The sequence below is a fragment of the Callithrix jacchus genome, chromosome 22 (assembly GCF_049354715.1).
Source record: "Callithrix jacchus isolate 240 chromosome 22, calJac240_pri, whole genome shotgun sequence".
NCBI lineage: Eukaryota > Metazoa > Chordata > Mammalia > Primates > Cebidae > Callithrix > Callithrix jacchus.
The window spans coordinates 22481868-22495933 of NC_133523.1; the positions used below are offsets into that span (position 1 = coordinate 22481868).

The 14066-nt window shown below is 43.2% G+C and overlaps 1 protein-coding gene and 2 pseudogenes across 2 annotated transcripts in view; 1 reads left to right on the top strand and 2 right to left on the bottom strand.

Annotated features, from left to right (window-relative positions):
• LOC108590234 (uncharacterized) overlaps positions 1 to 12968 on the bottom strand; it is an 87610-nt gene extending 74642 nt beyond the window's left edge. Inside the window, 1 exon segment of the mRNA XM_078359885.1 lies at positions 12793 to 12968. Within this exon segment, the coding sequence (XP_078216011.1) occupies positions 12793 to 12795 (3 nt within the window). The 5' untranslated portion in view covers positions 12796 to 12968.
• LOC103790444 (protein FAM204A pseudogene) lies at positions 3036 to 12968 on the bottom strand (annotated as a pseudogene). The gene is made up of 2 exons (XR_013530937.1): positions 12793 to 12968; positions 3036 to 6926 (listed from the first exon to the last, which is right to left on the bottom strand). The product of XR_013530937.1 is annotated as a protein FAM204A pseudogene (transcript).
• Positions 5427 to 6087, top strand: LOC128930516 (large ribosomal subunit protein eL29-like; annotated as a pseudogene).
• Positions 12969 to 14066: the final 1098 nt, after the last annotated feature.

The following is a 14066-nucleotide window of genomic DNA, read 5'->3' on the forward strand; positions in this document are numbered from 1 at the left end:
AGAGGTTAAATGGTTGATTGCAGCCCTGTGAAGTTTGTAGGAATCTGGTCTAGCCCCTCTAGAAGTGACCGTAGAAAACTACAAATACCAAATAGGCAGATATTATTCTGCCTGTGAGCAGCACTTTGCAGTGAATTTGGGACTTGACTGGAAGCCTGAGAGGGTAAGGCCACTCCAGAGTAGATCCTGGTTGGCACCTTATATGTTTATTTCATATCTGGTCATTCTAGACAATGTTTGGAAAATATCATTAAAAGAAAATTTTTTGGGTGAGGGGCAACAGGAGAAAAAGCATTAGGACAAACATTTAATGCATGTGGGGATTAAAATTAGATGACAGGTTGACAGGTGGAGCAAACCACTATGGCACATGTATACCTGTGTCACAAAGCTGCACATTCTACACATGTATCCCAGAACTTAAAATAAAATAAAGAAAAAATAATACAAATTTTTGGATGAGCGTGGTGGCTCACGCCTTTAATCCCAGCACTTTGGAAGGCCGAGCTGGGTGGATCATGAGGTCAAGGAGTTCCAGACCAGCCTGACCAACACAGTGAAACCTGTCTCTACTAAAAATACAAAAATTAGCTGGGCATGGTGGTGCCTATCTGTAATCACAGCTACTTGGGAGGCTGAGGCACGAGAATCACTTAAGTAGAGGTTGCAATAAGCCAAGATCATGCTACTCTACTCCAGCCTGGGCAATACAGCAGGGACGCAGTCTCAAAAAAAAAAATTTTTTTTTCTTCAGCCAGAGGAACTCCGCAATGATAGAACAGAAAGAAAACTATTTTATTATACAAATAACTTAGAATGTGCCATGCATCACAGCCAATCTGCCTAAGAGATGAGAAAGATGGTTATCATAGTCTACACATAAAATAATTTACAGCACCACATCATACATAGTTTATCTTCAATTCACCTGGTAATTGGAGAAACCATCCATGTATGCTAATTGGCTATATTCAGTAATAAAAACATTTTTCTTTTCTTTTTTTTTTTTGAGACAGAGTCTTGGTTTGTCGCCAGGCGCTAGGCTGGAGTGCAGTGGCACAATCTCGGCTCACTGCAACCTCTGCCTTCTGGGTTCAAGCAATTCTCCTGCCTCAGCCTCCTGAGTACCTGGGATACAGGCATATGCCACCATGCCCAGCAAATTTTTTGTATTTCTAGTAGAGACAGGGTTTCACCATGTTGGCCAGGATGGTCTTGATCTCCTGACCTTGTGATCCGCCCGAATCTGCCTCCCAAAGTGCTGAGATTACAGCTGTGAGCCACCGCGCCCGGCCTCTTTTGTTTTTTGAGACAGAGTCTTACACTGTCACCTACCCAGGATGGAGTGCAGTGGTGCGATCTCGGCTCACTGTGACCTCAGCCTCCAAGGTTCAAGCAGTTCTCCTGCCTCAACCTCCCAAGTAGCTGGGATTACAGGTACACACCACCACACCTGGCTAATTTTTTGTACTTTTAGTAGAAATGGGGTTTCACCATGTTGGCCAGGCTGGTCTCTAACTCCTGACCTCAGGTGATCCACCAGCCTTCGCCTCCCAAATGCTGAAATTATAGGCGTGAGCCACTGCACCCAGCATCTACTTACATTTTAAAGCAATGGCTCTCTACTTCCTGAGCACTGGGCTCCAATACTCCTGCTTGCCCTCTCGTGATGGCTAGTGTCCTCTCTAGACCCCATCATCTGCCACTGAAACACAGCCCACAGCACAGCACAGGGCTCACAGTTGGAAGCTGACATTACGTGAAGACTAATTGCCACATCAGCACTCCAGTGCCACGTCAGAGTGAAGCCTGAGCAGCAGCAAAACAACCTGCAGGCCTCCTGGGTAAAATTTCACTTTCAGAATAATGGAACTGAGAGCAATGCTTCAGCCTTGGTTTCTCTTTAAAAAAAAAAAAAGAGTTGGTTTTTTTTTTGAGATGGAGTTTCGTTCTTGTTACCCAGACCGGAGTGCAATGGCATGATCTCTGCTCACTGCAACCTCCGCCTCCTGGGTTCAGGCAATTCTCCTGCCTCAGCCTTCCGAGTAGCTGGGACTACAGGCGTGTGCCACCATGCCCAGCTAATTTTTTGTATTTTTAGTAGAGACAGGGTTTTACCATGTTGATCAGGATGGTCTCGATCTCTTGACCTTGTGATCCACCCGCCTCGGCCTCCCAAAGTGCTGGGATTACAGGCTTGAGCCACTGCGCCCGGCAAAAAAAAGAGTTTTTAAAAATTATTATTGAATATAGCCAATTAGCATACATGGAAAAATACTGCTGGATTTCCAGCATGAGTCAAGATAGAGATAGCTCCAAGAGTTCTTGCTGTGACAGCCCACCTCATTCACAGACACCAAAGGATAGTAATAGGGTCTCTGAAACAGCCAGCCAGAGCATTGGAGAGAAAAACAGCCCTCAGTTCTGAGAAAGATTATATTGAGAGGCCGGGCGCGGTTGCTCACACCTATAATCCCAGCACTTTGGGAGGCCGAGGTGGGTGGATCACAAGGTCAAGAGGTTGAGACCATCCTAGTCAACATGGTGAAACCCCGTCTCTACTAAATATACAAAATTTAGCTGGGCATGGTGGCGCGTGCCTGTAATTTCAGCTACTAAGGAGGCTGAGGCAGCAGAATTGCCTGAACCCAGGAGGCGGAGGGTGCAGTGAGCCAAGATCGCACCATTGCACTCCAGCCTGGGTAACAAGAGTGAAACTCTGTCACAAAAAAAAAAAAAAAAAAATTATATTGAGAATAAGAAAGTTAAAAGCATCTTTAAAAAAATTCTCAGATTAGATATAAGACTGATCAAGTTAGCCAGAAAAGATTCCCTTCAAAGGATTACACTCAAAGTGCACAGCTACTCTCAGCATGAGACACGTGAGCATTATATAAAAGGAGAAAACATTCTCGGCAGAATTTAATAAGCTTTCTCTTTCATCTCTGCTGCTTTCATCTTCTATTCTTGTAATTGGAGATCTACACTGAAACACAACTGAGAATGTCTATAAGCATAGAATAATTGGAATCTGATTTTGTTCACATAGTGGAATATATTTGAGCTTGCAACAGAGCTAACAAGAGCTATTGCGGTTTTTCAGTGGCCACTGTGCCCTTGTTTATTTGTCCTGTAATAACAGCATTCCAATTTAGGATGAAATGACATTAAAATCATGCTTACCTGTAATTATTCATATTGGATAAATTAAGCATATCAGAATAATATCTACTGTTAACAATTTGGTAGTAAATTTTCTTTGGATATAGATATATCTAATTATAAATATTTTTAATGTACTAGTCACAATGAAAGATTTTTAAAAATTGTCTATAGCCATAATTCAGTTAAAACTTCATACTTTAAAAGTATGAAAAACAATATTCAAATGACCTTAAAGGATTTATTTGAAGGAAATACTGTGGCCTTATGTCCATACTATTGTATAAATACTATCATATAAAATACTGTTTAATTTATATAAATGCAAGTTGTCTGCACATACTACACTAATTATTCTGATGTAATAGAAAGCAAAGTACAACTACAGACTTCACTGTTGAGTTTATACACTGAACTGTATCTATTTGCTTTTGCAGTGGTAAGTACTTCGGCCTATAAATATAATGACCTTGGATTATCAGTTTTCTGTTAAAGAAACTTATCTCTTAATCTATATTATTCTGTATTGTTAGGTTGAATTCTATCTTTGTGCAAAGCTTCTGTGTACTCTTTTGTTTGAATTTAAATCATCTTCCAAATATTACATTTGGCCCTTTCTTTATTGCAAGTTTATCTGAAAGTACACCAAAATTAATAAATTGCTTTTACTATACAATTCTGAAATATCAAGTCTGCCTCCAATAAAAAATCAGTAACTACTTTTATAACATTAAGGTCAAGTCATTTGTAAAGATAGTATCAACTGACACTTTTTGGCATTTAGACTAATCCATTATAAACAATTGTCAATCTTAACACAGTTCCAGTAAACATATAGTTACACTGGGTACAGATAAGAAAATACAAGGCCGGCATGGTCACTCATGCCTATAATCCCAGCACTTTGGGAGACTGAGGGAGGTGGATCATATGAGGTCAGCCAGGAGATGAAGACCAGCCTAACCAACATGGCAAAACCCCATCTCTACTAAAAATACAAAAAAAAATTAGTCGAGCGTGGTGGCGTTCACTCGTAATCCCAGCTACTCAGGAGGCTGAGGCATGAGAATCACTTGAACCCGGAGGCAGTGGTTGCAGTGAGCCAAGATCATGCTACTGCACTCCAGCCTAGGTGACAGAGCGTGTGAGACTCTGTCTCAAAATAAGAAGAAAGTACAAGAAGCACACTGACTATACTAAACCAAAAGCAGCAAAACTGATTTTATACTGTGGGTCCATACAAATAGATAAACAAAATCCTATCCTCTCCTTTCCATATATTTTCTTACATTTCTTATATAAATAACAGAATGCTTCATTTTATTCACTGCAATAGGACAAAGTCCTTAGAGAAAGATTGAAAAGAGCTGATAATCAAAATCCCAAATTTTATGCTTGTGTTCTAGCTCTATAAATTTTCTGACATATTTAACATAGGCAGGAAAACGTTCTCAGGAAATTGAGCATTTGAGTACAAATGTCTTGAAGCACTCTGGCAAGTTACATATATCCCATGTTGCTTTTGGTTTCCCATCTCTTCTTTGCTTCAAACCCCCATGCGAGTTTCTTCTTTTTTTGGGCAGCCTGTGAATTTTCAACCTCCTTTTTGGATTTTACAAAGTTGTGGCAGGCAACTGCTTTGGCAATTTTGACACCAAGCTCTCGAGTAGCTAGGTGGTTGCTAAGTTCCTCAGCCTTCTCAACATTCCACTCACCCACAGCCTGGTCTATCCTCTTTTCAAGGCCTGACTTCTCAACTTTTTTCCTTTTAACAGGAGGGTCAAATCTATCATTGACTCCAGAATACTGAGTAAGCTTCTTCCACTGGGTTTCATTTGAGGACTCTTCACTATGAAATTTTTTCTCATTCTTCAATTTATCTTTTCTGGAGCGTTTTCTTTTTTCCCCTCTGAATCTTGAGGTTGTTTTTTTCTGTTCAGAATGTTTTTTATGCAATTCTTGAAATTTATTCCACATATCTATGGGAATTCCAGAAGGACACTCTTCATAGGCATTTACATTTGACTCCATTTCAGTTTTTGGTTCATCTGTTGAGAAATCTGTGATTTCTGTTTTACTGATGCTCCCATCCTCTTTATCTTCCTGTAAGTTCAGTACAGAGTTCTCCAACGTAGCTTCATCTTCAGAGTTTGACTCAACATCACTTTCATTTAGGCCAGGAGGTAGCAGCCCACTCCACATCTTTTCTTCTGTCAGGAAGCGGCAGCCCAGCAGCCATCTTAAGACCTCTGTGTACTCTTAAAATGAGCTTTAGTCTGAACAAATCTGTGTCTACTTTAAAAGACTAATACTAAAAATATAAACCTTTGCCAAAATAAAAACAAGGAATTAATCTGAGGTCCTAGGTAAAAAAAATCCTGAGTCGAGTAATACTTTCCAGTGCTGTTGACCCTATTTCCCATGCTGCTCTGCGGCTCCTTTCTCTTCCGGTCCTAGGCGCAGACACGGCCAAGTCCAAGAACCACACCACACACCACCAGTCCCAAAAATGGCACAGAAATGGTATCAAGAAACCTTGATCACAAAGATACGAATCTCTTAAGGGAGTGGACCCCAAGTTCCCGAGGAACATATGCTTTGCCAAGAAGGACAACAAGAAGGGCCTAAAGAAGATGCAGGCCAACAATGCCAAGGCCATGAGTGCACATGCCGAGGCCATCAAGGCCCTTGTTAAAGCCCAAGATCCCAAAGGGTGTCAGCCGCAAGCTGGATCGACTTGCCTACATTGCCCACCACAAGCTTGGGAAGAGAGCTCCTGCAGGCATTGCCAAGAGGCTCAGGCTCTGCTGACCAAAGGTCAAGGCCAAGGTCAAGGATCAAACCAAGGCCCAGGCTGCAGCTCCAGCTTCAGTTCCAGCTCAGGCTCTCGAAGGTGCCCAGGCCCCTACAAAGGCTTCAGAGTAGATATCTCTGTCTGCCAATGTGAGGACAGGACTGGTGCAACCCCCGGGGGCTGCCATCTGCATGGGGCTAAGGTCCTCCTGTGCTATTTGTACAAATAAACCTGAGGCAGGATTTGTTAAAAGAAAAACAAAAAAATCCTGAGTCAGGCCAGGTACACTGGCTCACGCCTGTAATCCCACCACTTTGAAAGGCTAAGACAATGTATCACCTGAAGTCAGGAGTTTGGAAACAGCCTGGTCAACGTGGTGAAACTCCATCTCTACTAAAAATGTAAAAATTAGCTGGGCATGGTGGTGGGCACCTGTAATCCCAGCTACTTGGAAGGCTGAGGCAGAATTGCTTGAACCTTGGAGGCGGAGGTTGTAGTGAGCCGAAATCGAGACATTGCACCCCAGGCTGGGTGACAAGAGCAAAACTCCATCTCAAAAAAAAAAAAGAAAAGCAATCCTGAGTCACAAAAAAATGCCAAAAGGTTTATTTAGCTGCTAATGTGATATACACATATTTAAAAAGCAGAGAAAAATATCTACATATAATCTAAATTCTTTAAGAAGAGAGAGATTGGCCGGGCACAGTGGCTCACGCGGTCAAGAGATTGAGACCATCCTGATCAACATGGTCGATCACAAGGTCAAGAGATCGAGATCATTTTGGTCAACATGGTGAAACCACATCTCTACTAAAAATACAAAAATTAGCTGGGCGTGGTGGTGCACACCTGTAGTCCCAGCTACTCGGGAGGCTGAGGCAGGAGAATTGCCTGAACCCAAGAGGTGGAGGTTGTGGTAAGCCGAGATCGTCCCATTGCACTCCAGCCTGGGTGTAACAAGAGTGAAACTCTGTCTCAAAAAAAAAAAAAAGAAAAGAAATGTTTTGTAATTCTTGTCCTAGAGATCTTTCATCTCCCTATTTAGCTATATTTCTAGATATTTTATTCTTTTTTGTGGCAATTATAAATAGGATTGTATTTTAAATTTGGCCTTTGGCTTGGATATTGTTAATGTACAGAGGCCTACTAATTTTTGTAGGCTCTCTATGTGCTGGGCCTCCCTATGTGCTGGAATTATAGGCGTGAGCCGCGGCGCCCGGCCACAAAAGACTTCTTCTTCTTCTTTTTTTTTAAACACTTCTTAAAGAAGTCAGAGATTAGCCGGGTATGGTGGTACATGCCTGTAGTGCCAGCTACTTAGGAAGCTGAGGCAGGAGAATCACTTGAACCCGGGAGGTGGAGGTTGCAGTGAGCCGAGATTGCAACACTGCACTCCCGCTTGGGCAACAGAGTGAGTCCTTCCTTACAACATATACAAAAGTTAACCTGATGAATAAATTCTTAAATGTAAAACTTAGAATTATAAAAAACTGTAGAAGATAACCTAGGAAATATCATTCTAGACGTGGGAACCAGCAAATTTTATAATGACGATACCAAAAGCTATTGCAACTAACTGACAAATGGGACCTAATTGAACTAAAAAGTTTCTTCACAGAAAAGAAAACTATTAACAGAGTAAAAACCTACAGAATTTAAAAATATATATATTTGCAAACTATGCTTTTGACAAAAGTCTAATAACCAGAATCCATAATGACCTTAAGTAAGTTTACAAGAAATAAACAATCTCATTAAAAAGTAGGTGACTGAGCATGGTGGTTCACTCCTGTAATCCCAGCACTCTGGGATGCTCAGGCAGATGGATCACCTGAGGTCCCAAGTTCGAAACCAGCCTAGCCACCATGGTAAAACCTTGTCTCTACTAAAAATACAAAATTAGCCAGGCGTGGTAGTGCTTATGCCTCTAAAATTCCAGCTACTTGGGAGGCTGATGAAGGAGAATAGCTTGAACCTGGGAGGTGAATTGAAGAGAGGCAAGATCACACCATTGTATTCTGGCCTGAGCAACAAGAGCAAAACTCTGTCTCAAAAAAACAAAAAAAGAAAAAAAAGAAAAGTAGGCAAAAAACATGAGCAATTTTTTGCCTGTTTTCAAAAGACATACATGTAGTAGCTAAAAAGAATATTAAAAAATGCTCATTACTAGGCTGGGTGCGGTGGCTCACGCCTATAATCCCAGCCCTTTGATAGGCTATGGCGGGCAGATTGCCTGAGTTAAGGAGTTTGAGACCATCCTGATCAACATGGTGAAACCCCGTCTCTACTAAAAATACAAAAAATTAGCTGGGCATGGTGGCACGTGCCCATAATCCCAGCTGCTCAGGAGGCTAAGGCAGGAGAATTGCCTGAACCCAGGAGGCGGAGGTTGCAGTGGCCAAGATCACGCCATTGCACTCCAGCCTGGGTAACAAAAGTGAAACTCCAACTCAAAAAAAAATAATAAATAATAAATAAATAATAAAATAAAAATTAAAAATGCTCAATACTAATTAGAGAAATGCAAAGGAAAATCACAATGAGATACCATCGACACACCAGTCAAAATGGCCATTATACAAAGTAAAAAAAAAACAACAGATGCTGGCCAGATGTATGCCACCTGCACTTTAGGAGGCCGAGGAAGGTAAACAGCCTGAGGTCAGGAGTTCAAGACCAACCTGGCCAAGGTGGAGAGACCCCACTTCTACTAAAAATGCAAAAATTAGGCCAAGTGTGGTGGCTCATGCCTGTAATCCCAGCACTTCTGGAGGCCGAGGCAGGCAGATCACGCAGTTAAGCATTTGAGATCAGCCTGGCCAACATAGTGAAACTTCATCTCTACTAAAAATACAAAAAAAAAATTAGCCGAGTGTGGTGGTGGGCCTCTGTAATCCCAGCTACTCGGGAGCCAGGAGAATCACTTGAACACAGGAGGCAGAGGTTGCAGCGAGCTGAGATGGAGTCATTGCGCTCCAGCCTGGGTGACAGTGCAAGACTGCATCTCAAAAAAAAAAAAAAAGCAAAAATTAGCCTGGTGGCAGGTACCTGTAATCTCAGCTACTTGGAAGGCTAAGATAGGACACTCCAGCCTAGGTGATAGAACAAGACTCCATCTCAAAGGAAAAAAAAATAGATTGCTTGAGCCCGGGAGGTTGAGGCTGCAGTGAGCCGAGACCATGCCACTTGCACTCCAGCCTGGATAACAAAGTTAAACTCTGTCTCCAAAAATAAAATACAATAATTTAATAAAAACATAATATGGCAAATAAATATCACGAAATACTGTGTGGCCATAAAAAGAGATCAAGATAATTTCTTTTGTAGCAAAATGGATGGAGCTAGAGACCATTATCCTTAAAAGACTAATGTAGAAACAGAAGACCAAATTCATGTTATCATTTATAAATAGCTGGCTGAGGGCTCACATCTGTAATCCCAGCACTTTGTGAGGCCGAGGCAGGTGGATCACAAGGTCAGGAGTTCGAGACCAGCCCGGCCAGCATGGTAAAATGCTGTCTCTACTAAAAATACAAAAATTAGCCAGGCATGGTTGTGGGTACCGGTAATCCCAGCTATTCAGAATGCTGAAATCCCAGCTATTCAGAATTCTGAGACAGGAAAATCATTTGAACCCAGGAGCAAAAGTTGCAGTGAGCCGAGATTGAGCCATTGCACTCCAGCCTGGGCAACAAGAGCAAAACTCTGCCTTAAAAAAAAGAAAAGAAAAGAATAAGAAAAAGCTAAATAATAAGAACACACTGACACAAAGAAAAGAATAACAGGCCAGGCATGGTGGCTCACGCCTATAATCCAAGCACTTTGGAGGCCAAGGCGGACAGATCACCTGAGATCAGGAGTTCAAGACCAGCCTGATCAACATGGTGAAACCCCATCTAAAGAAAAAGAAAGAAAAGAACAACAAACACTGAGACTTAGTTGAGAGTGAGGGCAGGAGGACAAAGAGAATCAGAAAAAAATACTGGTTTGGCGCCATGCTTAGTACCTCAGTGACAAAATCTGCACATCAACCTCCATGACACAATTTTATTTATATAACAAACCTACAGATGTACCCATGAACCAAAAAAAAAAACTTAAAACTAAAAACTCCATGGGTGGGGAGAGTGCAATATAGGCTGAAGGACTGGTTTGTACTACAAACAGTGGCTTAGGTGGGGCTGCATTCTAATTTTTTTGTGTGTCCATGCAGGCAGATGGGATTATGAACAGTTGGTCCAGAACCCTAGGATGGTGGAGAAATCACATTACTGCTGCAGATTCAGTGTCTGCTGGTGGGGATGTTCCAGGAGACTTGTAACCATTTTTTTTTTTATGGTTTTGGCAAGAAGCACTGGGATCAAAAATGATGTGAATTTTCTGAAGGTGGTGCCTAGTCCTGGGAAGGTTGTGGGCACGTCAATGTCTTGTGGGTATGTTTGCAAGTGGGTGAAAATCTTGTGAAGGCAGCTGTGGGAAAGTGGGGTTTCTTATCAGATCTCTGTCCTCTTAGAGGAGACCTGAAATCACAGGACAATGAGCAGTGTGACAGCTTGTGTACAGGAGAGCACAGCCTCCCATCCCAGGCACGCAGAGTTCCATTCCAGGGAAGGCCTCTGTGATCTCTTTTTTCTGGCACAAAATGTGTCATTTACTGAACACCAAGCATTTCTCCAACACTCACTGTCCAACATTTGAATTCTGACACCACACAGTCAGCACAGACCCTGATTCAGAGCACAGTCCCACAACACTGTCTCTACTACAGATGCCAGTCGCAAACTTCATAGGCTGATCTACGCTTCTGAGCCACTGTTTAATAATTGGGGACTCCCAGAACATTCCTCAAGTTCAGTAATGTAATAGACTAACTCACAGAACTCAGTGAAACACTGGAGTTATGTTTACCAGTTTATTGTAAAAGATACAACTCAGGCCGGGCTCGGTGGCTCACACCTGTAATCCCAGCACTTTGGAAGACAGAGGCAGGTGAATCACCTGAGGTCAGGAGTTAGACAGCAGCCTGACCAACATGGTCTACTAAAAATACCAAAAAAAAAAAAAATAATTAGCTGGCTGCAGTGGCATGCACCTGTAATCCCAGCTACTCAGGAGGCTGAGGCAGGAGAATCGCTTGTACCTGGGAATTGGAGGTTGCAATGAGTTGAGATCCCAACACCGCACTGCACTCCAGCCTGGCAACAAAGTGGGACTCCATCTCAAAAAACAGTAATAGCTGGGCGCAGTGGCTCACGCCTGAAATCCCAGCAGTTTGGGAGGCCGAGGCGGGTGGACCATGACGTCAAGAGGGTCGAGACCATCCTGGTCAACATGGTGAAACCCCGTCTCTATTAAAAATACAAAAAATTAGCTGGCTATGGTGGCTTGTGCCTATAATCCCAGCTACTCAGGAAGCTGAGGCAGGAGAATTGCCTGACCCAGGAGGCGGAGGTTGCGGTGAGCCGAGATCCCGCCATCGCACTCCAGCGTGGGTAACAAGAGCGAAACTCCATCTCTAAAACAAAACAACAACAACAAAAAACAATAATAATAATAAAAGACAAACAGTTGATCATGTGAATTAGAAAGGGGACGTTGGCATTTGAGCATGTGAGAAGAAACTGAAAATTTAGTATTTTACTACAAGTCACAGACTGGAGGAATGGGAGGTGAGGGGTAGACTTGAGACCCAAACTGAAAAATGCGGGGGAAAATTCGTCCCCTATGGAGTGTGAAAATAACTAAGTAGCAGGCAATTAAACTGAGGTTTCTCTATTTCCTGGGTTCCTACTTTTTAAAAACTCTTAATTCAAATGCATTTTTTTGCGTAAATTACTGGATTGAGAGAAACAAAATTCAGGCTTAACCAACCATAAACTGCCAGTTAACCTCTGATCACATAAGCAGAAAAAGTATACCTTAATCGTACAAATCAAGCAACAATGTAACTGTCCCTAACCAATTATTTAATTTTGTTTTCTTCATTGTGCACCTTTAAAAGTCTTTCCTTCAAGCTGCTCCCATAAACCACAAACTACAAACCACAGCTGGGTGGTTCACAGTTTTTGCATCACACTTTGATTAAATTTCTTCTAAATTTTCGCGGTGATGCCCATAATTTTTTTTTTTTTTTAAACGGAGTTTCGCTCTTGTTGCCCAGGCTTGAGTGCAATGGCGCGATCCTGCCTCACCGCAATCTCCACCTTCCGGGTTCAAGCGATTCTCCTGCCTCAGCGTGCCGAGTAGCTGGGATTACACGCATGTGCCTCCACGCCCTGATAATTTTGTATTTTTAATAGAGACGGGGTTTCACCATGTTGGTCAGGCTGATCGCGAAGTCCTAATCTCAGGTGATCCGCCCGCCGCGGCTTCCCAAAGTGCAACATCACTGGCGTGAGCCACTGCGCCCGACACTCTCATAAATTTGTAATAGGTGAAAAGAGGAACTGGGAACCCCCGGACCAAAGCTCTTCGCATTCATGAACCCGCACCCTGAATCAGGATTCTCCCCCGTTGACCCTCCCGTGGTCCCTGCACAATCTGGGAGAGACACCGCCCTGTGGATGCCGAGCTGCCCAGAGATGGCTCCAGGCCAGGGCACAGTCACTGCCCAGGGAAGAGACAGGACGCCTGGGGCCCGCAGTCAGCGAAGCCGCCATCTTATGGCTGAAGGGGGCGGAGGCCGAGCTCGGCAAGCAGAACTCCGGAGAACTCCAGGCGCAGACTGTGGAGCTGACTGCGGGGAGGCCTGAGTCCCGCCACAGCCCCTTCCCCGCCCCCCCCGCGATTTCAACCAGCCCCTCCCTCTTTCGGGATGTCGCATCCAGCACTCTCACCATCTCTAGGCTTCCAGAGGGTCCCGCCGTCTTAGTTGCGGATCTCCCAATTTATTCAGGTCGCAACGCCACAGAGGCTGGGCTTCTAGGAGGAGAGGACACAGCAGAGAAAGTGAGACCTAGACCTCCAGCTGCAGGGAGACACAAAGGCGCCGCCAAATTCCGGAAGCCATCTTGTCTGTTCCAGCTGCATGCCTGATTGGACGGTTCCCAGCCCAGGGTTTCTGATTGGATAACGTTTAAGGTCCCGACCCTTCAGGGCCTGAGTGACAGAAGACGTGCTCAGACTCTGGGCTGAATGAAGAGTGACAGCCTAAGCTGCAGCCTTTGCAGCCAGGGCTTCTTTTTTTTAACTGAGCCAAGCCCATCCCAGAGGGTATTTGCATTTAACCTTGTGTATAAGATCATGTACATTTACAAATGATATTCGGCTACTCACAAATAAAAATAATGTAAGTATTATTTTAGAATTTCAGATTTTATGACCTTGGTGGCTTCTGGTCCATTGAGTAGGGAGCTTGAGAATTTAAAAAAAAGAGGCTTTTTGCAAGGGAGTGAAAAGCAAAGAAAAAAAAAAGAGACAATTCTCTGAAATCAAATGTGAGCCATACGTGAATTTTAAATTTTCTAGTAGTCAGGCCAGGCGCGGTGGCTCACGCCTGTAATCCCAGCACTTTGGGAGGCCGAGGCGGGTGGATCATGAGGTCAAGAGATCGAGACCATCCTGGTCAACACGGTGAAACCCTGTCTGTACTAAAAATACAAAAAAATTAGCTGGGCATGGTGGCGCATGCCTGTAATCGCAGCTACTCAGGAGGCTGAGGCAGGAGAATTGCCTGAACCCTGGAAGCGGAGGTTGCGGTGAGCCGAGATCGCGCCATTGCATTCCAGCGTGGGTAACAAGAACGAAAACTCCGTCTCAAAAAAATAAATAAATAAATAAATAAAAATTTTCTAGTAGTCAAACTTTAAAAAGAAAAATACAGTGGAATTGATTGTTACAATCTAATTAACCTAATATATCCAAAGTAATATGGATGCAAAATGCAAGTATTAATGAAACACACACATAGACACACACACACACACACACACATACACACACATACACATGTATACGGAACTAAATCTTTGAAAATAACTCTGTATTTTACCTTTCTAGGACATTGCAATTCCGACCAGCCACATTCCAGGCTCCCAGTAGCCACATGTCGCCAATAGCTGCCACATTAAAGTGCAGCTCTGATGTCTGGTGGGTGAAGAGCCTGAGCATT